The 26476-nt window shown below is 61.1% G+C and overlaps 1 protein-coding gene across 7 annotated transcripts in view; it reads right to left on the reverse strand.

The window, feature by feature from the left end:
• Positions 1 to 75: 75 nt before the first annotated feature.
• Positions 76 to 26476, reverse strand: part of KCNQ2 (potassium voltage-gated channel subfamily Q member 2) — a 53547-nt gene continuing 27146 nt past the window's right edge. The window contains exons 8-17 of one of the 7 annotated variants that reach the window (XM_077161673.1): positions 24795 to 24889; positions 23573 to 23602; positions 20000 to 20068; positions 18152 to 18181; positions 8061 to 8284; positions 7573 to 7678; positions 6513 to 6644; positions 4054 to 4161; positions 1094 to 1217; positions 76 to 798 (exon numbers count right to left, since the gene is read on the reverse strand). In XM_077161673.1, the coding sequence (XP_077017788.1) occupies positions 76 to 798; positions 1094 to 1217; positions 4054 to 4161; positions 6513 to 6644; positions 7573 to 7678; positions 8061 to 8284; positions 18152 to 18181; positions 20000 to 20068; positions 23573 to 23602; positions 24795 to 24889 (1641 nt within the window). Of the gene's footprint in view, positions 799 to 1093; positions 1218 to 4053; positions 4162 to 6512; positions 6645 to 7572; positions 7679 to 8060; positions 8285 to 13299; positions 13354 to 18151; positions 18182 to 19999; positions 20069 to 23572; positions 23603 to 24794; positions 24890 to 26476 lie in introns of all 7 variants that reach the window. The other 6 variants (XM_077161683.1, XM_077161715.1, XM_077161692.1 and 3 more) reach the window with 6 other exon arrangements.

Here is a 26476-nt window from a genome sequence, read left to right on the forward strand (position 1 = left end):
CTTCACCCTGTGGGCTCCAAGAGTCCCTTCTCAACACCAGGGGTCAGGGGTAGGGTCAGGGGCGGGGGCACGGCCTCACTTCCGGTGGCTGGCCCAGCCCACGTCGCCAAAGGGGCCCTCTCCCGTGGCTGAGCGCGGAGGCGGTCCGCACGGGGTGCAGAGGTCTGAGTCCGTGTCCGACTCGCCCTCGGCGATGTAGGGTCTGATTTTGGCGCAGGGCGCAGCGGCTGCGTAGTGGCCATTGAGGGCCTCCAGGTTCTCCTTGGACTGGGAGATGCTGAAGCCGCTGAAGGAGCGCTCCAGCTCCTCATGGTCCACGGACGGGATGGAGATGGATGTGTCGCTGTCCCGCAGGCCACTTTCATGGCCCCGGGGCCCCACCGCGTCCTCAGGCCGGGGTGGCTCAGCGCTGGCCCGGCTGCCCCCGTAGGCAGAGAGTGAGCGCTCATGGGCTGGCGGTGGTGGGATGCGCACCAGCGACCCGGGCTCCCCAACAGGCGAGGGGCCACGGCGCTGGGCACCAAGCTGCTGCCAGGGGGCGGCCGGGGCACAGGGGCCAGGCAGCGCGGCTGGGGGCATGGCAAAGTTCTTCTGCCCGGCAGCGCTGGCAGAGCGCACGACCTTGACAATGCAGCCGGGCCGGTCAGCGTGCTCGCGGCTGTCCTCGGGGCTGTGGTAGGGAGGCGCCGGCTCCGGCTCCTTGGCTCCGAAGTAGGCCTCGGCCTCGGTCGGGGGGACACCCATGCGCTGCGTGTAGATGCCCACAAGGAAGTCCAGCTTCTTTTCCATGGACAGGACCTGCAAGGGAGCTGCTGAGCTGGGGCCCAGGGGTCCGCCTGTGCCAAGGCGGTCTCCGCTGCCCAAGCTTCCAGGAGACGGCAGCTGGAGCAGAGATTTCTAGTAAGTCACATGGAGACAAGGGCACAAGGCCCCGCAGGCACAGCAGCCAGCAGCCGGGGCCGGGTAGGAGGGTGGCACCCAGGACTTAGCTCTTGTGGCATCCTGCATGTCCTAGGGCACCCCCCCAGGCCCCACCAAATCCCCAGGCAAAGCCGCACTCAGGCTCGCACCTCCCCACCTGCAGCCACCTTACCTGCTTCTCCACCTTGCCGAGCCGCCCCATCATGCTGGGGTCCTCCAGCAGCTCTGCCTCGGCCGGGCCCTTGCCACGGTCCTTGTCGGTGACACCCGGGCCGCGCCCCACGATCTGGTCCACTCTACCGGGAACAGAGACCCCCCCCCCCACCAAGCGTGAGCACCAGCGGAGCCCGGCCGCGCTGCCCTTCCTGGCTGGCCACAGCCCCCAGGTGCAGGCGGCGGGCCGAGCCGCCATGGGGGCCGAGGGGCCAGGGCAAGTGGGAGCCGGCGCCCTGAAGGCCACCCCCATCACCCCATTCCAGCGGACTCTGGCAAATTAGCGAGGAGTAAAGTGAAGGGAATTTGGATCGGGAAGACCCCAGGCCCAGCGCCAGGGGCCACCCTGTGGGCAGCACCGGCTAGGGGCCTGGGGCTAGGCAGCACTGTGAGGCCCTCCCACGCACAAGGAACTGCTTCCTTCCCCCTCCCCCCCAAGCTTTACTCATGCGCAATGTGCCGCCAGGGGTCCAAGGACAGTTAGCCCTCTGAGAGCAGGCGCCCCATCAGGGGCAGGGCAGAGTTCATGTCTGAAGCAGAAACCAAGGCAACAGTGGGGTGGGGGTCTCAGCTCCATGCACAAGACGGGGTTGGGGCACGACCAGCGCAGGACACTGTCATGGCATAGAGCAGAGGAAAGGGATGTGAGAGCTGACCAGACAGGGTCCTTGTGTGTGTGAGCGTGTGCACACATGTGTGCATGCACGTGGATGTGTTCATTGCACATGCATGTGTGCCTTGCTATGTGTGCATGTTTGCACATGTGCGTGTATGTGGATGTGTGCACATGGGTGTGTGTGAGCACAGGTGTGCACGTGTGTGTATTGTGCATGTGAGCATATACATGTGCTCACTGCATGTGTACCTTCCTATGTGTGCAAATAAATGTGTGCATGCATGTGGCCACATGTAAAAGCTATGCGTGCATGCATGCATGTATACATTCCACATGTATCTTGACATGCATGTATGAGTGTATGTGGGCAATGTGCGTGTACACATGTAGGTGTACACATATGCACATATGAGCAGCATGTGTGCCTGTGCAGGATAGAGTTAGCTTAGTCTCTCTCACACAGGGCCCTCGGGCTTCTGCTGCCAAAAGGGGCAGGGGGCTCCCTCCACACTTGGGGGTGGGGCCTTCTGTTTGGGTGGTAGGAGGTGCCTTGGGGATCACACCAAGTGGGGCCGGGTGCTGTGGGGCCAGGGGTCACCTAACCCCGCTGTGGAGCCCTGGGCGCTCATGCGGGACCCAGGCAGCCCTAAGGACAGGTGCTCTTGCCCATCCGAGATCGCAGATGCTGCCTGCTGGTAAGAGGGGCTGCACAGGACGCGGCGCAGCCCAAGGTGCCGAGTCACCCCGTGGTGCTGGACCACCCTGCCAGCCCAGCTGGTCACGTGCCCCGTGCACTAAGCATATTGGGGACATCAGCACGTGCTCTTGTGGCTCCTTCAGAATGAGGGTGGAAGGGACAGCACGAGGGTAGGGAGTCCTCTCCTCTCGGGGGCCGCTCGGGGGCCAGGGGCTTCTCTGCACACCAAGAACACACACGAGCCCCTGGGACCCCGGCCCTGCCCCAGCCTCTGATGCACATTGTCCCAGAGGCTCCAGGCCCTCCCGGGGGCAGGAGAGCAGATGCTGGGCAGGCCCTGCTCTGAAGGTGACAGCCAGCCCCTCCCCCAGGCTCACTACCACGACCTGGAGCCAGCAGCCCCCGCCCCTAGCAGGCACCCACCGCCACCGCCCTGGTGGCCACCTGCTGCCTCTGATGGGGGGCAGCGGCCCGGGGCGTCTGCATCTGTCTCTGCTGCATGAAGGAGGAGAGGGGTCTGCTTTGCGCAGCCGAGCTGCAGCCCCTCAAGCCCCACTGGGTCTCATGCTCAGGCTCATGCGTGGGAGGGTGGGGCAGACACAGCAGCCGCGCAAAGCAGATGCTGAGGGAGGGGGAGGGGGAGGGCTTCGGTCCCCCCGACTTGTCTTCCCTCACGCCACATGACGGCCAGGAAGGACGGCTCAGCCCAGGGCGCAGCCAGGAGCTGCTAGGGACTGGCCAGGGTCCTCCGAGGAAGTCGTGCTAGGCAGCTGGGCACAGCCCCTGGCCCCTCTTTTGAGTACACGTGTCTCCGGGAAGGCAATGGACCCATCCCCTGCGGCGATGCCCAGGCAGGTTTGTGCTCAGAACACAGCGTCCTTGGAAGGCTGGGGACGAAAGAGCCCAGCAAACACCGTCTGGGCTTCGCTGGGTGCAAAGGGGGGCGAGTGGACACAGCACACCGGCCCGCTCCATCCTCAGGGGGACGCCTGCTCAGGAGGGCCAGCCCAGGGGCTCAGATGTGGGGGCTGAGCATGCGGGGGTGGCTCAGCCCCTCCCCAGGTACTCTGGCCAGGGCTCCATAGTCCCAGATACACAGTTCATGGCTGAGCCCCTTGCTGTCGGGCCTGGCAGGGTGCCCGTGTGTCTCCCAACTCCTGTCCAGTCGTCACCTGAACAAGCCCAGGGAGCAACAGAACTGTGAAAACCCTAAGCCAATCTCTAAATGACCTGCCCTGGCTCATGGTAAACCGAGGCGTGTGCTCTCTACTGCGCCCGTCGGCAGAGGAAGGGGCGAGGCCGCAGCTTCTCCAGCCCCTACATGACCCCTCAAGGTCACACAGCTGCCCAGGTCAGGACGGGCTTTGTATGCCAGGGCTGGGGGTAAGGGTCCGCGGGGCCTCCTGGCACCCCAGGCTGCACCCTTCTTCCTGCCCCAGAGCTGCCCAAGCCCTGGCCCGGCTTCCCCGGAGGACTCTGGCGAGGGAGCAACTGGAGGACAGCTCAGCCCCTGTCCACAGGTGGGGGGCCTGGGCAAGGGATGGCCGTCATGTGGCTGCAGGGGAGGGGGCCGTGCCGCAGAGACAGGGCAGGCGGGCACGCTGACCTAGGCGAGTACTGGGGCGACTCTCGCGGAGGGGCCGCGGGTCCTTTGCTGGGGTACTTCTTGTGCCGGGGAGTTGACGGGGGTGGGGGGCCGACAATCATGTCTATCCTGGCGAGCGAACGAGAGAGAGGCACTAGCAGAGACGCCACGTGTGGCAGGGGACCCACCCGGCCACCAGCGCAACGCGGACGCGTCCCACAAATATGTCACCAGGAACAGAACGCCGTCGATGCCACCCTAGCGTGAGCTCAGATTTCCCAAATCTGTCCGTGGTCAGGCAAAGCCGGGCGGCTGGACACCCCGACCATGCCCCTGGGACCCCGGGCACATGCAGTTGCATGGACAGGCTCTGCCAGGAGCAGAGGCCCTGTGAGGGCACCGGGCATACAACATGTGGCTCTCGTGTCACGAGATGACAGAGAACAGCCCGGCTCCATGGCTGGTGAGTTTGGTTTGATTTTCCAGGCAGAAAATGAAAGAAAAAGGATAATTTAGAGCAGAAGAGCCTGGTGAACAAAAACAGCTGAGAGAGAGTGAAACAAGACACAAGAGCTGAGACATTGGACTATTCCCACCTACACCCACTCGCATGCTCACACACTGACACTCGCAAGCCCTCTGGCACACACTTCCACACATGTGCATACACACAGATGTGGCACCCACACATCTGTGCACACACATCACACGCTCATGCACTGACACTTGCAAGGCCCTCTGGCACACACTCACTTCTGCACACACACATAAACACAGGTGTGGTGCCCACACATCTGTGCACACGTACTGCACACTCACACACTGACACTCATAAGGCCCTCTGGCATACACTCACTTCTCACCAACAGGAGCAGGAATGCCAGTGCTTGGGGACAGGGCATGCAACTTCCATGGAACAAGCCTGTGGTCCTGCTGGGGGCAGGACTGTCCCCTGGCTCCTAGACCTCTCTATGGGACCAGGGCACAGGTGGGCCGAGCTTGAGGGGACACAGGGGTGGATGGTGGATGCATGTGACCCACTTCTGGACACACCCACCACAGCAACTGCTGGCCTCTTCCCAGGAAACAGAAGCCCAGTTGTCAGAGGGCTTGGTTTGGGGCATTTGTGTGTGGCTGAGTGCACGTGCCAATGACCATAAGTGCACTCCGGTGTGCACATGTGTGTGCTCATGCGGTACCTGGAGGTGGGCCTGGGAATAAAAGCTGATGTGTGAGCCTTGTGTCCACCCAGGCATCCATTTGGGCGCTTGCATTTGCATGTGCAATCAGGTGGCAGTGGGGGGTTGCATAGGTTTAAAGATTTGCACAGGCACATACACACATGAAGAATGTCATGTGTGTGCATGGGTATGCCCAGCCTTACTTACATGTACACACGTGCATGTTGATATGATTCCTGGAAGGGTCACTGGGTGCCCTGGGACAGGCAGGGCTTGAACACGCTCCCTGCCCCTGCCTCCAGCCGGAGAGTGAAAAGCGCCATGACAGAGGTGTGGTGGGGTGACCTCCCTGCTCCAGAAGAGGTGCTGAGGAGTACAACTGCTGCCTGATTAAGTCCATGAAGGTCCTGCCACTTCTCCTCTTAATAGAGTCATTTCATTCCTAGCACATGCACACAAGCACATGTAAATGTGCACACTCATATGAATGCACATGTATTCACATATGCACCATCACTTATACACCACACACATGTCCACACATTCACACACACGCATATATATGTGCACACTCACACACATGTGTACACTCATGAAAATGCACACATGTGCATGAGCATAAGTGCATGTGCTGAGTACATGTGCAACGCACATGCCTCACATGGGTTTATCATGTGCAGACATGCACACATATGCATGCACATATATGCAGAGAAGCGTACAATGTACGTGTGCCCATGCACATGTATGTATGTGCATGGGCACACATATATGCACAGGTGCAATACACACATGTGCAGACATCCATGCACACAGACCTAGATGCAAACACATATATATGTGCATGCATGCATGTCAATACAAACTCACACATGTGAACACATACACATAACCTCACGTACCTGTGTGCACACGTTCACAGGCCCACTCATACCTACATACTTGTATGTGCACGTACTCAATGTGTGCATACAAGCACATGCACACATATATTCACATGCACACACATACATGTGTCTGCACATGTGCACATACAGCTGCCCACCCTACTGTGGGCAGGGGGGAAGGGAAACACACAGAGACACTGAACCCAACAGCTCAGTCTGGCGTGAGGACATGGCAGAAAGCCTGGTGACAGAGAAAGGAAAGGAGGGGACAGGGGGGTGGCAAGAACGATGCTGCTACCCCCCAGCCCGCTGTGCCCCCTGCACTCTCCTCCCAGAACCCTCTTGGCCTCTGACCACCAGCAAACCCTCCTTGACCCCCAGGGGCCACACAGGCAAGTGAGGGGCCTCTTGCCTGGACTGCAGGTTCTTGATGCGGGACAGCATGTCTAGGTGTCCTGCCGAGTATTGCTCGATCACATCCATCACGTCGTAGGGCCGTAGGCTCTCCTTAAACTTCCGTTTGGACACCAGGAACCTCATGACACTGAGGGGAAGGCAGAGCAGAGAGGCCATGAGGCCCCAGCAGAGATCCCGCAGGCCAGAGACCCACACAGGCCAGGGCTACCCCTCTCCCCAGGGCTGCCCCTGCCCCCCAGGGCTACCCCTCCTCCCTCCAGCAACCCTTGGCCTGGGTCCCTGAAGTGCAGCATCTGCTGGGCACGTTGCCTGTTTCTGGGCACCCCGAGGCCCCTTTTCTCTTCCCCTTACTACTTTCTCACGGACGCCTCGGCACCCTCTGCATGGTGAAACACACACACCCATGCCTGCCCAGCCACATGGCCTTTGTCACCCCTAGACCCCTGAGTGGTGAGGGAAGGGGTCTCAGAGCTGGACCCAATGTGCAGTGCCTTCCACAGAGGCTTCCCCACACCCCCTGCGGTCCCACATTCCTGGATTGGGGAGGGACTGCTGGCCACCCCCTCATGGACCTCCCACCCAACCAAAAGGAGACATAAAGCTGGAGGGTGAGACAGGGGGCCCCTTTTTCTAAAGGACTGGCCAGAGGACAAAACACTGACCACGGGTACAAGGAGACAAACACACCTGCAGGGGCAGTGCTGAGCAGCACCTGTGGGCGGTACTGGCCCATGGCGTGAGCTCAGCCAGTGCGGACCAGCCCGCCCCACTCCTCAGTGCACATCTGTTCCCTACTTTGTGAGCCCCCCAAGTAAAATAGACCCTTACCGTCAACCGGCAGAGACCCCAAGTAGCCCTCTCTGAGCTCCCCTTCCCCATCCCCTTGGTGGACCCCTCAGCTACTCTCTGGGTAGATGCTGCCCGATTCATGAACCTTCCATAGAGTTGAAAGGTTTTTCTTTTATTCAGGGGGTGTCAGTGGGGGCTGGCTGGAGGAGTGCCCCTGGGCCAGGTGCCTGGGGCTTCCCTGGGCTGTTTGGGGGCCCCGGGCTCACCACACGGCTCGGATGCTGACTTTGAGGCCGGGGGTCAGGTCTTCTGTCAGGAACTCGCAGGTACAGCTCTTGTCATCCACCACATCCTCCCCAGGGAGGCTTGCTTCTGGCCGGAAGGAGATGCCATCTGTGAAGGGGCAGCACCCTGGGGACAGGGTGGGGGCACCCCAGAGAGCTGCGGTGTCCCTCAGGGCCCTGGCTTCTGCGGCTGGGCACACCACCCCCTGATGCCCACGCCTCTGGGTGGGTGTGGGCAGACTGGCCACGGGGGCACTCAAGTGGGCATTAAAGAACCTCCCTGCTCTGAGAGCTCAGGGACGAGGTTACAGTGGCTGTGGGGCCAGTGCAAGGACAGCTAAGGGCTGACCTTCCCCGCACAGCCAGGCTACCCCCGCCCATTCATCACTGCCTGGTAGCCTTGTCCACAGCCAGAGCAGCCTGGCCTCAGGGAGGTGATGCTGCTGCCACCAGCCACACGCTGGACCCACCTTCCGAGTTCTGCCGCGACGCAGCACCCTTGATGCGGAAAGCTTGCCGCGCCCGGCTCCGGTCCCCGAAGCTCCAGCTCTTGGGCACCTTGCCTGGGCTGTCCTCGAGGCTCTGGTCGGCGCTGGGGGACCGCCGGACAGGCTGGGCCTGCGGGGACCCCTTGCCTTTCGCAGCCGCGCCTCGGGGACTAGAGAAGACACGGTCCTTCAAGCTGACCTTCTGACTGTTCCAGCAGGAAACCGACAGACAGACGGACACACAGAAAAACAGCAGTCACCCGGGAGGAACGCACGGGCCCGGGCTGCTCGGGCACTTGGACACAGCCCCTCGGGGCTCGGCCGTGGGAGGATGCTGGGGAAGTGGGTCCCCCTTAAGCCCCCACTGCAGCCCCTCCCCCGTGGGCAGCCCAGCCGCAGCACAGCGGTGACGTCAGTGAACCCCTTGATCACCTTGGCTATGATGGTGAGGTGTCAGCACCCCATCTGCTTCCCCCCTCCCCTAGGTGACATTTTTGAGCCGGTGAGACTCCACCTGCCCTGGGGCAGCAGCTTCTCCCTGGGCACCTGGGCCCTCCACCCTCCTGCAGGGCCCTAGACGACGCTCGGCAGAGAATTGGGGAGACACGGCGCACTGGGGCCCTGGCTTCTGGAGGAGGCACAGCCTGGCTCAATCTCAAACTGTCCCTGCCCCGGGCAGCAGGGCCATCCCCAGCCAGGATGCTTCCAGAAACGTGAGGGAAGGAGGCACCGCAGGGAAGGAGGCACCACAGAGAAGGAGGTGCCACAGGAAGGAGGTGCCCAATGGTTCTCGGTACGGGGAGCTAGGCTGGACACACGGCTTCACCCAGGCTCTGACACCCCTGCAGCAGTGAAGAGAGAAGGGCGAGTGAGACCAGCTCCGCCCAGCCCCTGGAAGCCAGCCATGCGGTGGGAGCATGGGGAGCACTTGTTTTCTTTCCATGGGCAGTTTCCCACCCCTCTGCTGAGAGAAGAAAGCAAGACTCGCACCAATGGCCAGGCCAGGGAGCCTCTAGGAACACCCTCAAGGAGGGCTTCACTCATTGCCCCCACGGGACTGTGACAATCCTGCCCAGGTGAGCCCAGGTGAATCCACAGGGTTCCAGTTGAGTCCAGGTAGATCCAGGTAGTCCTTCATAGGTCCAGGTAGCTCAGGTCCAAGTGAATCCACGTGGTTACAAGTGAGCCCAGGTGTGCCCATATGAGTTTATGTGTTTACAGGTGAGTCCAGGTGGGCTAGGTAGGCCCAGGTGAGCTCAGGTAGATCTAACTGGATCCAATTGAGCCCATGTAGTTCCAGGTAAGCCCAAGTGTGCCCATATGTGGTAGTTAGGTTGAGGTGTCAACTTGGCCAGGTGAAGATGCCTACTTCTGTTCCTGTGGCCCTGAGCCAATGGTACGTGAACCTCATCTGTTGCTCATTACATCCGCAGTCAGCTAGGAGGCATGCCTGCTGCAATGAACGATGTTTGACTTAATTGGCTGGTGCTTAAATGAGAGAGCGCAACGTAGCACAGCCCAAGCAGCTCAGCATGCCTCATCTCAGCACTTGCAGCTCAGCCCAGGCCTTTGGAGATGCAGAAAGAAATCACCCTGGGGAAAGTTGTTGGAACCCAGAGGCCTGGAGAAAAGGCCAGTAGAGACCATCCTGTGCCTTCCCACGTAAGAAAGAACCTCAGTGGAAAGTTAGCTGCCTTTCCTCTGAAGAACTAATGAAATAAATCCCCCTTTATTAAAAGCCAATCCATCTCTGGTGTGTTGCATTCTGGCAACTAGCAAACTAGAATACCATGTGAGCCTATGTGGTTCCAGGTGAGTCCAGGTAGGTCCAAGTGAGCCCATGTGATTCCAGGTGAACCCAGGTAGGTCAGGTGAGCCCAGGTGTGCCCATGTGAGTTCATGTGGTTCCAGGTAAGTCCAGGTAGGTCTAGGTGAGCCCAATGTGCTCATGTGAGCCCATGCCGTTGCAGGTGAGTCCAAGTAGGCCAAGGTGAGCCCTTTTGGTTCCAGGTGAGTCCAGGTAGGTCCAGGTGAGCCTTTTTGGTTCCAGGTGATTCCAGGTAGCTCCAAGTAGTTCCAGGTAGATCCAAATAGGCTCAGGTGAGCCCATGTGGTTTCAGATAAGTCCAGGAAGGTCCAGGTGGGCCTAGGTAGGTCCAGGTGAGCTCAGGTAGGTCTAACTGGGTCCAAGTGAGCCCATGTAGTTCCAGGTGAACCCAGGTAGGTCAAGTGAGCCAAGATGTATCTATGTGAGTTCATGTGGTTCCAGGTCAGTCCAGGTAGGTCCAAGTGAGCCCAGGTGTGCCCATGTGAGTTCATGTGTTTCCAGGTAAGTCCAGGTAGGTCTAGGTGAGCCCAGGTGTGCCCATGTGAGTCCACGTCATTCCAGGTGAGTCGAGGTAGGTCCAGGTGAATCCTTTTGGTTCCAGGTGTGTCCAGGTAGGTCTGAGTGAACCCAGGTGTGCCCGTGTGAGTCCATGTGGTTCCAGGTGAGTCCAAGTAGGTCCAAGTGAGTTCTTGTGGTTCTAGGTGATTCCAGGTAGCTCCAAGTAGCTCCAGGTAGATCCAGATAGGCCCAGGTGGACCCACATGGTTCCAAGTGAAGCCAGGTTGATCCCAAGTCGGCCCAGGTAGTGCCACACCCCCATTCCAGGAGAAGCCCCAGCACCCTCTAAGGCCTGCAGACACAGCATCTAGCTCTACCGTGGCACCTTGGCCAAAGCCAGAGGGCCAATAGTGGGAGAAGCATCCGTCAGATGCACGGAGAGGACTGACCACAGGGGAAAGGCAGCCCATGGTACCCAGCCCACCCAGCCTCTGAACCCTGCATTGGCACCTTCCCAACCATCCCAGCAACAGGCGGCTCCTGGGCCCATATCTGCCAGTCCACAGGCTTCTGAGAACAGGCGGAAAGAGAAGTCACTGTACCCTAGGGGGTCAGCCCAGGACACAGGGCCCTCTTGTTAGTCAGAGGTGGCAGCAGCTTCCATCTGGAGCCCACTCAGGATGCCAGCCTGGAGCCTATCCTTCTGTGCCCGGCCATGAGGGGTACCCGGGGTTCAGGAACTGTGGGTGGCCAGGTAGTCGTGCTCCCACCCCAGGTCTGGACCCACCTGGGGCTTCCATGAGAGGCCAAGGCCCCCCAGATGTCCAGGCTGTGCCTGGCAGGGTAGAGCCGCCCCCAGGAGTGGTCTTCTCTCCTGCACCCCAGGTGGGGACAAGGACTGGGCCTGCCCTAGCCTCTCCGGGCACATGCCACCAAGCTTTCACAGCGTGACTCAAAGTCCCAAGTCCTCTCTTCCTGATCCCTCCAATCTGGACAGATCTAACAGCTGAAAGGAGGCCAAAAAATCACAGCCAAGAAAGCCCCATGGACGGCGCTGAGCCAGTGGCCCCAATGCCGGCCCCTCACCACGAGGAAGCATGGCTCCCCCACCACCCCAGGATCAGAAGTCACCGTGGAAGGGTTGGGCATGACTCCCGCAGACCCCCCCCCCCCCGCCCGGGGAGCAGAGGATGGTCAGGAGAGACCGAGGAAACCCTATGCCCCGCGGCCTGTTTCCTGGCAGTAGCTCATCCTCCAGGGATGTGAGCAGAGACCACCCTGAGGCCAGGATGGGAGTGAATGGAGGGCGGAGACTCAGATGGACAGCAGCGGCCCAGCCTGCCAGGCTCACCCCAGCCAGTGGCGGGGGGTGGGGACACTCCTTTGGACACACACCCTTCTCTCTGGACCTCGGCTGTCAGGGACTCTGCCCTCTCTAGCTCTCGGCCCCATGGCTCTCCCCGTGCCACCTTCTTAGACCCCCAGGGCCTACAGCAGCCGGACATAGTGCCTTGCAGGTGGGGCCCCACAGCCAGGCACAAACGCAACACACTCAAGACTCTGCAGGGCTCTGCCCGCCCGCCAGGTGAACAGCCAGGAAGAGGCTCATGGAGAGGGGGCTCTGTGCATCTGCACCACTCGCTGGGCGAAGTCCAGTGGGAGAGCCCAGCCCCAGGCCCTTGGCCGCCCGGCCCTCCATGGTGAAATGTGGGATGCTGGCCAGGGCGGGAAACGCACCCGCAGAGCCCAGCAGGTGCAGGGAGCCAGCAGCCATGGGCAGGGGCCCAGTCCACGTTGGGACCGGCAGGGGCCAGGAAGGAGCCAGGTGCGCTCGGCAGGGGCCGCCGCCCGGGCATGGGCATGCCCGCTTCACGCCTCTGAGCCCTGCTGGCCAGAAGCCCCGGGCAAGCAGGACCCATGGCAGCCCCAATCCCATCTGCCCCGCTGGACCGGCAGCCCCCAGGCCCCCCAAGCCTCCACGAGCACACAGGCAGCGAGACAAAGCCGCATGGAGGGGCATGCCCCTACCAGGTGGCGGAGGGTCCCGGAGCATGCACGGGGGCCATTGCACACGCATGCCACCCAGGCCCCCGGCACTGTTGCACGCCCCATGCCCACTGCGTGGCACCGTCACGTCAGGGTAGCACCGACTGCATGCACATGGGGGGTGCTGGCCGGAGGCAGGCAACTGCCTGGATGTTCCCGGGCTCCACCCATGGGACGGGAGGATGAGGGGGGCGCACCCAGAGCAAGCAGGGGACAAACGTTTTCACACACCCGACGGTAGACGTGACAAGAGGAGACAAGTTGTGGCCAGGTTTGTCCAGATGCGGCCAGGTGTGGCCAGGTGTGGTCCAGAGCCACGGTGCAGACGGCTGGTGGGAGGGGGGCTGTCCCACAGCCTGTCTGCCATCTGCATGGAAGGGGCTGGTACTAGGGGGCGGCGAATGTGTGGGTCTGGGGTCTCCGAGTGGGTCAGGATCAGGGAACCCGGCACACGCGAAACGGAGCTGCCTCTCAGAGAGACGAGCGTGGCAGGTGCTTAGTAGAGGTGCTAGACTGACAGGCCCTGGGAAGACGCTCCCTGGAAGGGCGCCAAGGCAGGTGCCCGGCTGGATTTTCAGAGCCCTTGGCCGGCTCCCACCTCACTCGGGACATCCTTTGCTTCAGGGGGTGGGCCCTGGGGCCGCCCCCGCCCTGGCTCCAGCCTGTACCCGGGAGCCTTTGGAATCAGTGGAGCTGAGCGCTCCGTCGCCAGGGGCCAATCAGAATTGGGGGTAGGGGCGCCGGCCTCTCCCCGACTCATCTAGAACCTCTAGTAGGCAGAGTGTCTGGGAGGGGGCGGGCAGGGGGCGAGCCGTGCAGCAGGGTCATCCGTGCACACGTGCCGTGTACCTAGAGTGTCCGGGGCAGCATCCGCACAAGGACTCTTTGCACGCTCTGCCTTTACTGGAAACGAGGAGAGCATAGTTAGTCCCGAGGCGCCGCGGGACGGGCAGGGCCGCAGGGCAGGGACGGAGGTGCCGCCACACCCACACGGCCCTGGCCCTGCTCCTCGCAGCCCCGTGGCTCTGAGCGCATGGCCCACCAGCCACAGAGCTGGGATCCGAGTAGAGGGAGGGGGGCTTCAGGGAAGGTCTGTGCCAGCCTGGAAGAGAAAAGAGTCCTGTATTTTTGGAGGAAAGAAAATCCTGTGTTTTCCTCCAAAAATACCTTTTCCTTCCAGAGCCAGAATCACAGCTCATATCTTTAAAGATGTATTATTTTTTGCTATTTCATGCCAACAACAAAAATAATACATACGCTAAGATTCTGCAAGAAACTCGTGACGGATGGACATGATTCTTGAAAGCCAGGGTGCACAGAAAGATCATTTCGTTCAGGGAGGAAAAGCATGCATTCTGGCTTCACAAACCAATCATCAAGATTTTACCACCACGCCCAGCGGGTCACACGCTGGGGGGGCCTCACTTTACCCGGGACGTAGGGGTAATCTGCAATCTGCATGGGAGGGTCTGGTACTAGCTCACCAGGGGGAGCTGAGCAGAACGAAGTTTGGGGGTCCGAGGGCACCTGGATTTCACAAGGGTTTGCCAAGGCCATTGTCCCTCTGGGGTCATCTGAGGTCTCAGTGAACTACACCAAGAGGCAGCCTGCCCTGGGCAGCTCTTCCTGAGAAGAGGGCAGCTGCCTAGGGAATTCTTAAGAAAAACTCTTGGCAAATGTTTCACATTTTCCCAACAGCTTCCCCAAAGGCCTTGAGATTTTTCTCTGTATTAGAACATGCAAATTTCCTTTAAGCAAAACAGAAAGCAAGTAACTACAAATATTCTTTCCTCTTTCTCCACCTTTGCAGCTGTTTCTGCTGAGATGGCGGTTCTCAAACGACGCATCAAAGAACTTAACCGCATATGACGGTCTCACAGAACAGCTCGAAGGGAGAAGACTACACTTTCCGTTCACGCCCTTATTTAAACATTGAGGGTGCCTATTGCTGTTCCATGGGGGTCTCTCCAACGACGCAGAAGGGATACACTGAGCTCATTCAGTCCGTGAGCGGGTCAGTCGCCTACAAAGGGCACCCCTTCCAGGTGCCCTGCTGTGCAGGTGGGTCAGAGCCGACCTCCATGCCCCCCAGGAGACCCCGAGTGTGCCGGATGCCCTCCTGACCAGGGTGCATGCCTGGCCTGCTCGGTAAACAGACAGGCGGCCACGGGCCTCTTTGGAGGCTCTCCTCGCCTCCGTCTCAGGCTGCCTCACTAACGCGTCACGTGGCCCCAAGGGGGCCACCGGGATCTGCCAGGAGGACTCCTTTCACTGTGCCCCTCACTGTGGTTTGCTGCTGGTGGCACCTGTCCTCTGCCCCGCCCCGAGCCTTCCTGGAGGTCTCCTTGCTTTGGGGTGCACAGCCTCTCCCTGCAGCCATTTCTCCACCAAAGCTGCCAGACCAGATGTTGACCTGTGCCCCTCCCAGGGGTCCTCAGAGCCCAGTGCAGTCCCCCCACCCAGGGAGTCTAGGGAAAGCCTTTTCCTGCCCCTTGGGAAGAAGTGAGGAAGAGCAAGTCGACTTGACTTTCAGGTCTCTGGACCATTCAATCCCAAAATCAGCCTCTCCTTAAAAATCCTAACACAACCACTTTGCCCAAGAAGCACATCCCCGCCTTGTGGCCCATGGAGCCCTCTGCAGTGGGGGAATGTCCGTGCCTAGGCCATCGGAAAGGTGGCCGCCGGGCAGCACAGCTGCTGACTTGCTGAAATGCACGCAACTGGGGAAATGAGCCACTGAAATGCAGTTCATGCAACTGAGCCGCTAAAATGTGCACAACTGGGGATCTGAGCCTCTGAAACACAGCTCGTGCACGTGGGGAATGGAGTTTCTACTTTCATTTCATTCTAATGAACTTTAAGTAGCTGTGTGTGGCTTCTGTCAGGGCCTGCACCGTTCCGGAGGCTGACGTGGTTGGGCGGAGGTGGGCTGCTGGGGGCCCCGTCCCTTCCCATGTGACCCCGCTGCTTGAGGGAGCTGAGGACCCGGTTCAGGCCCACATACCACTGCCCATCCCCTCAAGCCTCTGGATGACCTAGGACTGTCCCTCCCAGAGTACCAGCAGGTGGGGGCAGGCAGCCTGGGGGGCTGGGGCTGGGTGCTAGGGGGGATAGAGATGCCCACGCAGACGCTCACCATGACCAGACAAGACGTAAACACGAACACTGCTGTCGCAGAGAGGAGGAAACACTCACACAGAAGAGGGGCATAGCCAGCGGGCAGGTGGGGCCTCCTCCAGACACGGGGTAGGGGGTGGGGGGCGAGAAACAGGATGGGACGGAACAAAGGACAAGCCGGGCCGGAGGCAGCAAGGCAGCACAGTCCCGGAGCGCCGCCCCCACCTGCCCCCACCGCCCGGGCCCCCCGAGGACACGCTGTGTGTGGCACAGCTAGTCCGGGCCCTGCCCAGAGTTGAGGACCCCGGCCCAGCCCAGGCAGCTCCCCTGTGCCTCTGGGACCTGGGCCAGGACCAGGAGAGGGTCTCAGGGCAGCCGTGCAGGCTCCCCCACCCTGCCATAGGCAAGTGGCTCTGGGTCCAAGTGAGCGAGGGCGCAGGCTCTCCTGGCCAGGCAGCCCAGGAAGACGGGCCTCACTGGTGACAAGGGGTGGGATGGGAGCCTGGACACCTGCCACGTGCCGGGCACTGGATGGCACTCTGGGTAAGGGCCGGAGAGGCCTGCTGTCCGGTACCCAGCTGACGTGTGTGCCCAGGAGGATGTGTCCAAGCCCCAGGGTTGGCGGCCCTCCCACGGGGCCTGCGCCTCACACCCACAGCATCCCCCAGTCCTGAGGCACCTGGTATTTGTGTGCAGGCCCCTGGTGGCCACCCCGAGTGTGACTGGGGGACTGCCCACGCGCCTTGGTGTCCCCCGGGGCCGAGGCCCTCACCGCTAGGCCTCCTGGAGTGCCACTGGGTCTGGCTGTGGCCTGCGGGGAGGGGTGTGGGACGGTCACGGGCAGGCACATGGGGAGAAAGATGGGGGCGGGGAGCCACAGAGCATGCCATGGGAGCCTCACCTGCAGTCCTGTTTTCAGGTCAGCCACCTCATCCCACAAGACAGAGCAGACGTGAAAGGGGCCCCAGGAAGGGCAGTGACAAGGATTAAAAGCACTTAGGGGCGGGCAGGCAAGATTTTCCAAATGGGGGAGAGGGGAGGGCAGGGGAGGGAGAGAGAGAAAGAGAGAGAAGCTGAGACTAAAATTGCTGGGAGTGGGAGTCAAAGCTCCGGCCACACACACAAAACACTGCCTTGGGCCAAGGAGCCTCAGACCCCGGGCACATCTCCCCCACCCCTGCACCAGGGGGCGGCCGGGGCAGAGTGGGAAGGCAGTTCCCCTCCGCCTCGGCCACAGGGCGCCCGCCTGGGGCAGAGAGGAGGGTCAGGACGGAGAGAGTGCAGAGTGGCACAGCCTGGCTGACGGCCACCCCGCGGCCCACACGCGGCCTCAGGGGCCAGAGGAGGCCCTGCAGAAGGGAGAGCATGTGTGCAGCTCCCCACGCTCCTGACACCACCTTTCAGGTCCCCGTGAGGACGCTGGGGCCACCCTGGGGCTAAAACAGCTCCGACTCAAGGGCTAGTCTCCTCAAGCTCTAGAGGGACGTTTCGGCTGCTGTGGGCCCAAAGTGTTGCCAACATTTTCAGGTCAAGGCACCAACAGTTATTCTCCTTTTGGGATCTGGGGAGATGCAGGAAAAGGGGCAAGCATGCCACACTCCTTGAACAGAGAGGAAGGGGCTCGGCCCATTTCCTAACTTCCCTCCACCTGGTCTGCAGTCACTCCTGTGGCCTGAAGATGGGCTTCCCTCTCTGGCCTGAGGTCTGAGGCTGGCCAGACGCTGCAGTGCGTGAAGGATTGCTGGGAAGATTCGTTTGCACCTTCAGCCAGAGCAGATGCAACGGGGCTATGCACACGTGACCTGAGGCCCATCAGGCTTGAAATCTGTGAAATGGTCTTGACTTTTCTAATCCTAGAGCAAGTCACTGCCCCCTCTCTGCCCTGAACAGGGAGCCTGCCACGTGAGTCACCACCAGGAGCTTCTGGCTCCAATGGCCTGAGCCTACCCAGGCAGCACCTCCCTGCCGCCCAGAGATGCAGATGGTTCAGCACCGGACAGCTCCTCGGGCGGAGCTCGGCCCCGCAGCTGCCTGGAGCCCTGGAGAGGAAGGTGTCAGACCCCCGCTCCGGGAGGACCCTGCCTGAGCCTGAAGAGGGGAACCCATCTGCGCAGTCCAGATGCCCTCAGAGCCCGAGGTCCCTCTGCCGAGCGGGCCTCTTCCCACCGGGCTGCCTGGACTCTCTGCCCTGCACCTGCTCGGAGTCACCTCACCCACCTAGGCTGGGCCAGCTGCGGACTCAGGCTGTGCACAGCCGGAGCAGTACTCTGGCAGAAGTGCCCCTGCCTCAGGGCCCCGGGGGCCGGACACGTGAGCCGGCAGGTAGGGAGACAGAAGTGTGCAGAGGAGGATCGCTAACAAGCAGTTATTTAGGGACCACCAGCATTGCGCAGGACAGCGGTTCAGACGCAGGGACACACGGTGACGCGCACGCACAGACCTGCAGGCACCGGCTCGCGCTGCACCCTCGGCCACCCTTGGATGACACGTTGCACACACACAGTGAGCAGGGCCAGACATGGGTGCGTGCACGTGCACACGCGGGCAGGACACCGCGAGCAGCGGGAGGCAGGGGGACACCAACCTTGGTGATGGCTCCGGCTGTGGCTCCTTCCTTCAAAGAGAAGCGACAAAAGACAGTTAGTGGCCGGGGTGGGGGTGCGGATTGGGGCTGGGCCGTGCTGGGGGCGTGTCAGGGGCCAGAACCTGTTGGGGGGTGCTGTTGGGGGCCAGGCCCTGCTGGGGTAGGGGTCGGGGGCCGGGCCCTCTTTGGGACTAGGCCCCACAAAGTAGGCCCAAAGGCCTGGGGAAGGGACCTCCCGCAGTGCCCACCCCGCGTCCACCTGCCCACCCTTGAGGGTTGGTCCCATCTGCACATTTTCCAGGGTTGGGATCAGATGAGGCCGGTGAGGCAGAAGGAACCTCCACACCCCAGAGAGCCCCCTGCTCCTAAGGAGCCCCAGTAGGGGCCACAACAGCCCTGCACGCTGCCAGGGTCACATCACTCCTTTCAGTTGGGACCAATACTCATGAGGTTTCTACAAGGGAGAGCTTCCTGGAAAAAACTCTGGCAGAACAATTTAACTTCTCAGTTTCCTGGACAGAATGAGCTGCTTCCGATTTACCCCTACTTTTTATTTAACAGAACTATTCTTTTCCATGCAATTTTCCAGGGCAGGGATGAGTCAGCCGGCAACTTCACACGGTGGGCGGGCTTGTGTGCTTGCGGCTTCCTGCCCCCTCCCTCCTTGCCACTCCCTGCCTGCCTCCCGCCCCTCCCCAGACGCCTCCTGTCATCGGGTTATCTGGGGGAGGTCCACCATGACACTCATTTTAAGGTGGATAAAGGACTGGTGGTGCAGAAGGTTCCTGGCTATGCCACAGGGTCACAGGCAGTCCCCTTTGGAGCCCTGGGGTGTGGTCTGGCCCAGGCCGGCCTCTTGTATCACTGTGGCCACGGTGGGCACCGCCCCCACCCATGCCCAGCCTGCTCAGAGCAGCAATGCCAGCACTGCAGGCTGTGCTCTGTCCAGGAAAGCCCACCACAGCCCTGGGTCAAGGCCTCAGAGCTTGCCCTCTGCCCTCTGTCCTGTGCCCCAGGCCCTAGCGAACCTGAACCAGGAGAATCAGCCTGCACGTGCCTCACCCCAACACTCCCACAGGGCACAAGCTGAGAACTCTGACCCTCCTCAGGCGCCAAGCCCTGCCCGGTGCTGCCCCACCCTACACCACCCTCTGCACCTGCCTATCGGGCCCCACCCCCACCTTCTGCACCCACCCACCCAGGCCCTGCAGTGCCAAGGTTGGCAGCAGAGCCAGGTCAGCAGAGGGTGACTAGAAAGCACCACTCTCACCAGCCCAGTGGTCAAGCACGTGCCGCCGAGCTCCGCATCTGCCACCTGGGGCAACAACAGCCTCTCCAGAGGGCTGAGATGCCCCAAAGCTCATGACCTAGCCCAGGAGCTCCAGTGCACCAGCCATGTGGCAGAGAACCCCTTCCCCCTCTCGTAGACCCCCTTCTCCCACCAAGCCACTGACTCTTCCCTGGGGTACTGCCTCTAATCTGCAGGCAGGAGCCTCAGGGGCTGGAGGCAAAGTCACCGGGGACATGAGAGGGGTCTGCTCTCCCACCCCACCCTTCTGGCCCCACCCCCAGGTGGCGAGAACGTTCCATGGCACCTGGTGCAAGATGAGGGCAGGAGAGTGCAGCTGCTGGGAGGGCCCCCACCACAACACACAGCTGTGCAGACACACGCTGGTCCCCAGGGGACCACATCACAGCAGTGTGGATGGAGCCCCCATGTGCAATGTCCAACCTGCCGACTGTACAGGAGCTCTTCCCTTGACATGGGGCTCACCCCCTGTGTCATCCATCCCCCACACTGGACGGCCCTCCCACAGCAGGTTCATTCCCCCACACTGGGTTGCTGACCTGAAGGTAAGTCCAGATTTGCTCTTGAGGTTCCTCAGCAGCTCCAGCTGGTTGAGAGGGGGGATCAGCCTGGGGGGGGGAGGGATTATCAGCCTGGGGGAGGGGGAAGGGAAGGGGAGGGGAGGAGTTATCAGCCTGGGGGTGAGGGGAGATCGACTTAGGGTGAGGATCGGCCTGGGGGGAGGGGTTCAGCCTGGGGAGGGGGTCTTGGCATCCACCAGCCAAAGCTCCTGGAGGAGACCCACTCTTACCAGTCCACATTCCACTTGGAAGTGGCAACTAATGGCCAAGGAGAGAGCAGGACGCCCAGCCACAGCCTCTTGAGCTCCTGGGGCTCAGCACACCCTTCCCCAGAGCACTGGGAAGCCACCCTCTCATGGGGTCACAGTGCCCTGGGCAGCAGCACCCACGGCAGAGGGGCAGGGAGGGGCTCAGAGCACAGGTTGGGGGGGCTCTCTCGTGCTCTCTGCTCCCTCTCTGCTCCCTGAGCATCCCCAAGGGGCAGCAGCAGCTGCCACACTGCACCCCAACATACTGAGGAGCCCAGACTCTCCTGCAAAGCCGCTCTACCTACCAAAGCTAGGAGGGGTGGGGGGCCAAGGCCACAGAAAGGGGCTTTGCTGGGTGGGAGGAGCCTGGGCCCTGGGTCTGCAGCTGGGGAGGCTAGAAAAGGAGCGCAGACACCACAGAGACCTCGATGAGCTGGTCAGCTCCGCTCTGGGCCCTGCACCCCACACGCCCCGGCCCTGCCTTCATGTCCTGACCTCCAGACACTCCGCGGCTGCTGGTGGCTCCAGGCAGAATTTTCGTCCCTAGAGCCCAAGAGGAAACTCAGTTCCCCACCTTGGAGAACTGGGGGCAGGTCCTGGGGATGCCTCCAGGCTGTCTTCACGTCTCTCGGCTGCAGGACCCAGGACAGGGACTGGCAAACTCTGCCAGTCTGTGGGGCTGCCCCCTCCCCAATGCCTCCTCCTCCCTACCTGCGGCTTTGGCACCGTACCCTCTCCTGTCCACCTCACTCCCAGCTGCTCGCTCATCTCCCTGCCCCCACAACTTCTCCATCACCTTCCCGGAGGAAATGGGCGCCCGGTTCTCCTCTGCCGCTGCCCCTCACACTGGCCTGTTCTTTGAAACCCCTCAGTGGCCTGATCTCTCTTCCTCGCCACGCCCAGCCCCAGCTCCTGTAACCCTCCCTCTCCTGAGATGACATTCACAGAGGCCCCCGACGCAGCCCAAGGCCCCCAAGCCCGCCCTGACTGCAGAGCCCTCCCCACCACGGCTTCCAGGACGCTGATCCATGGGGGAGCATCTCAGCTCCCGTGGAGTGGGCGCGTCTCCTCTCCCTCCCTCCCTCTCGGGCCCCAGTGCCCGCTGCTTCAACCTGCTCCTCCCACGGCCACAGCCACGCCCCAGCCCTGACCCCTAAGCTCCGGGAGCAAACAGCATCTCCTGGAGGTGTGCACAGAACTGAAGCATCATCACCCCCAAACGCTCCCATGTGGCATGTATCCCAGGAGGCCTGGCGGCCCCAAGCACCACCCAGAGACCTTCCGCTGCTGCCTCCCTCTATCCCCTCTGACATCTTCCCTGCCCTGCCCCAGCTCTCCATTCTGCCTGCTGCAGCCTCCTCCACAGATTACTTTTTGTCACTCCCTTGCTCAAACACCCTCCAAGGCTCCCCACTGCCTCCAAATCAAGGGGTACTTCCCCACACACTTCCTGCTCTCCCTTTTGTCTCCTGCAGGTGCACTGAGCCACGGGCTGCCCTCCCCTGCTCTGCCCCCACCCCGAGCCTGCCCACTTCGTGCTGTCTTGCTGGAACCACAGCCTCTACCTGCAGGCTAGGAGCAGGAGTGCCGTGGCACGTGGGACACTCCACCAGCGTTGGGTGCGGCTGAGCCCGTAGGGACTGTCCTCCCTGGCAGGACACCAGGGCTCAAGTGAGCCAGTTCATACCAAGGGCCACACAGAGCACCCGCCCACCTGGCACCCACGCCCCACCAGCCACCATTCCACGGAGAGGGCGGGAGCTAGGCGCAAGTGCACAGGCTCCCAATCCGGGGTCAGTCAGACACGCACACCTGCAGCTCCGAGCCGACAGGCGGTATGCCTCGGACACACAGCACAGCCCCGGGTCAACCCGCAGTGGGCTGCAGGGGCGGGGCTGGCCCCAGCACACTCACATGCACCTTATACACACACAACCCACCGCGGGCAGGGGCAGGTGGAGGGAGGGTCCCCAGGAGCAGGCGGGCGTCAGGGAAGCTACCCCACATCTCCTTCCTGGGTGGGGAGCCAGCTGGAGAAGAGGCCTTGAGCAGAGCAGCCCTTCCCAGGCCTAGAGGAGGGGCCCTCAGATGGCCCAGGAGGCCTGGGGTCCAGCAGGCGGGAGGTCACAGCCTTGGTCTCTGACTGCGGCCCCTGGAAGCAGGGGTGTTCTGTGGAGCCGGACCTCCCACCCAGCTCGCCTCCTCCCCATGAGTCCTCCTGCCCTGCTCGCCTCCTCCCCGTGAGCCATCCCACCCCACTCGCCTCTTCCCCGTGAGTCCTCCCGTCCCGCTGGCCTCCTCCCCGTGAGTCCTCCCGCCCTGCTCACCTCCTCCCTGTGAGTCTCCTGCCTGGCTCACCTCCTCCCTGCATGTCCTCACGCCCGGCTGGCCTCTTCCCCATGAGTCGTCCCACCTAGCTGACCTCCCCACTCCATGTTGAGGCCCTGCCTGTGCACCCCTGCTCCGATCCACATGGAGCAGCCTTGCCCCTCTGAGAGGTGTGGAGCTCTGCAGGGCTCCATACAGATATGGTTAACCCGCCCCACAAGGAGGGAAGGGTCTCCATGGTGGGTGGGCAGTGTTTCCGTGGCAGTCAGCACCCAAGCTGAGCAAATAGCCCCGTCCCCACTTGAGGCTGGGGCCGCAGCTCGGTGACTTTAGTCGGGCACAGCAAGGATGAGGTTGCACAGCCCTCCTGCTGCAGTGACAAGCCACGGGGGTCTCGAGGCTGGAGTGGGAGCCCCTGCTGTGGGGAGCGCCTGCCCAGCAGGAGTGGAGGGCCATTCCTGCTGGGATGGCCCTGAGCATTGAGGTGGGCGCCCCATCCTGACATTCCAGCTGTGTGCCAGGTGGGGCCCTCAGGTGAGGGGCAGCAGTGGGGAGAGATCACGCCCGTGAGACAAGGCAGGAAGGAGCAGAAGCAGGACAGGGCAGACCACCCCCCAGGATCAACAGGGCCAGCAACGCAGGGGAATTGGGCAAGGGGATCCGGGAAGTGGGGCGGGGTGAGGGAAAGGTGAGCTCCAGGTGGGGTGGGGCAGGTGGACTCCAGGCAGGGTGGGGCAGGTGGACTCCAGGCAGGGTGGGGGACAGGTGATTTCCAGGTAGGTGGGGCAGATGGGTTCCGGGCGGGGTGGGGCAGGTGGGCTATGCTGCCAGGTGTGGACCAGGGAGCAGGGCATGAGGCTGTGGGGTGGGCCCCAGGGGGAGCCTGGCTCTGCTGGCCTGAGGTGGGGGTACAGGGGGTCCCAAACACAACGAGAAATCACAGCACGCAGCTCCTGTACTCGCATGCATCTCCTACCTGGAGGCCCCGTACGTTTGAGTTTGCGAGCTTTCCATGTGATTTCACACACACACACGCAGGGAAAAGAAAGGAAATATTTTAAAAGAACGGGGTAACAAAAAGAAAATGAAAAAAAAAAGTCAAGGAAAGTGAGGGAAACAACAGAACAAAGAAAATTAGCTCGCAGGTCACCCCGGCCCTGCGCGGAGAGCAGTGGCCCAGGCTTAGCCACCAGCCCTGTCGGGGAAAGGAGTACCCGGCCCCGAGGCTGGGGGCCTGCTGGAGGGGGCAGGGGTGCCCGAGGCCAGACCTCCAGGAACACGGGCATCCAGCACCCTCTCTGCAGGGGCTCGTCCCTATGAAGGAAGTGGGGGGGGGTGGGGGCTCCTGTCTGACCATTGCTGGTGCTGGGACCCCCAGGAGGACCCTGCCCAGGCTACAAAAGCTCCAGCCCAGCTCTGTGCCCCAGAGAAGCTCGGCAAGGACGGAGACACCACCGGGAATGGGAATGGGAATCTCCCAGGCTCAGCTCTGCCCACCTGGAGTGGACAGCAGGCAGGGGGGCAGGAGCCCACCCCCAAGCCTCTGTCCAACAGGCCCCCCAGTCCCTCACCACAGACCTGATCTAAGGCAGGGCCCAGCAGAGGCAAACCCCGTGAGCTTATAACGCAGGTTCCACCCCTAGGGAAGCTGCCCACTGCCCAGAAAGCTGCCCATCCCCCGGGAAGCTGCCCCCCACCACGCTAACACACAGGCCTCTGACACCGTCTCTGCAGAGCACGTGGTACTCCGGGGGACGTGGCTGCCAGTGGGCACACAGCGGCTCCCGCGCCTTCTCCTCCCCCTTGAGGGGAGCCCCAGGAGAGCCCTGGTCATGGCCTCCCTGCCCCAGGGTCACTCCCCCCCCCCCACACCAAGCCTCTGGTGGGTCAAGGCAGCGTGTCATGGACTCGAGCCTGCGGGGTCTTCCTGCGCCCCTGCCAGGGGCGGCTCCCAGCACACCGGGGACGGAGCAATGGCAAAACAAAAGCCGCGCGGCTATAAAACAGAGACCAAAATTAACACTTGGAAATAAATCACACAGAACTCCTTTTTGAACAAAAGACATGTTTTAAAGAAACAAAACCAAACATGAATCAATCAAAATAATGAATGACAACCAAAAAATGGGTTTACAAAGAAACAGAAAATGGAGAGGAAAACCCAGCCAGCGGCCGGGGCCGTGGGGCGCGTGCGGTACCTGTACATGGGCAGGGCCACCGTCCGCTCGTAGTACTGCCACGTGGAGTGCAGGTCCGTGCGCGACAGGTTGGTGGCATAGAACCTCCAGGCAGACTGTGGGGGCACGTGGGCAAGGTCAGTGCCGGGTGGGGGGCTGGGGGGCTGAGGAACCCCCCAGCACCCTGCGTGCCCAGCAGGGCCTGGAGGCGGGGCCTCTGCAAGCTCCTTTACCCGCCTCGCAGGCTGGGGCGGGCGGAGGCTGCGGGCGTGCCGCTGTTGTCCTCTCGTTGCCTGACCTCATGTGTGGTTGCACGTGTGACAAGGACACCCCTATCTCAGCCCTACCTCGGGGTCTCTGCAGCCAGAGGGGCTCCTCAGCAAAACACAGGGTCCTCAACCTGGCCAGATTCCTGTGCTCCTCCCCTCTTATGGCTTTTTTTTTGGCAACAAAATTCACCCCACATAAAAGAGTACAAATCACATAGTTGTGCAACCATCATATCAATCTACTTCCAGAACATTCTCCTTACCCCAAAAGGAACCCCTGTACCCACCCAGGAAGCAGCCACGGCTCCCTCATCTTCCCCCACCCCCAGCCCAAGCAACCACCCATCTGCTCTCTGAGCCCACGGGTGTATCGATTCTGGGTATTTCACATAAACAGGCTCACGCACTACTCGTGCTTCTGAGTCAGGCTTCTTCCCCTGGCACAGTGCTCCCAAGGTCCGCACACTTGGTGCAGGGGAGGATCTTGTGGTAGTTAGATTCAGGCGTCAACCTGGCCAGGTGAAGGTGCCTAGTTCTGTGGCTGTGGACGTGAGCCAATGGTACGTGAACCTCATCTGTTGCTCATTACATCTGCGGTCGGTTAGGAGGCTGCCTGCTGCAATCAATGATGTTTGACTTAATTGGCTGGTGCTTAAATGAGAGAGCTCAATATAGCACAGCCCAAGCAGCTCAGCATACCTCATCTCAGCACTCCCAGATCAGCCCAGGCCTTTGGAGATGCAGAAAGAAATCACCCCGGGGAAAGTTGTTGGAACCCAGAGGCCTGGAGATAAGGCCAGCAGAGACCATCCTGTGCCTTCCCACATAAGAAAGAACCTTAGTTGAAAGTTAGCTGCCTTTCCTCTGAAGAACTATACGTTAACTAAATAAATCCCCTTCTATTGAAAGCCAATCTGTCTCTGGTGTGTTGAATGCCGGCAGCCAGAAAACTATAAGAGACCTCTAGCCTGCTTTCTGCTGAGAAATTCTCCATGTTATGGGCAAATCACACACAGCCACGTGGCGGCTGACGTGGCTCTCCTCAGCGGCTGCACCAGTTTTCCTCCCCCACAACGGAGGAGGCTCCAGTCTCTACTTCATCAACACAAGTGAGTTTCTGTTTTGAGGTTTCAGCCTTCCCAGCGCCGCAGAGTAGCATCCCACTGTGGGCTGATCTGTTTCCCTGGTAACTTAATGATGGGCACTTTCCCTGTGGGGTTGTTTTGTTGTTTCGGTCTTTTTTTTTTTTTTTTTTGGCCATTGTAGAAGTTCTTTGGAGAAATGTCTATTCAAGTCCTTTGCTCATTTTAAAATTGGGTTCTTAGTCTTTATTCTACAAATTTTCTTTAGATGTTTTGGATATTAATCCCTTATCAGATTATGACTTGCAAATACTTTTCCCCATTCCATGGTTTGTCTTTTCACTCTCTCAGT

The sequence above is a fragment of the Tamandua tetradactyla genome, chromosome 1, assembly GCF_023851605.1.
Source record: "Tamandua tetradactyla isolate mTamTet1 chromosome 1, mTamTet1.pri, whole genome shotgun sequence".
Classification (NCBI taxonomy): Eukaryota; Metazoa; Chordata; class Mammalia; order Pilosa; family Myrmecophagidae; genus Tamandua; species Tamandua tetradactyla.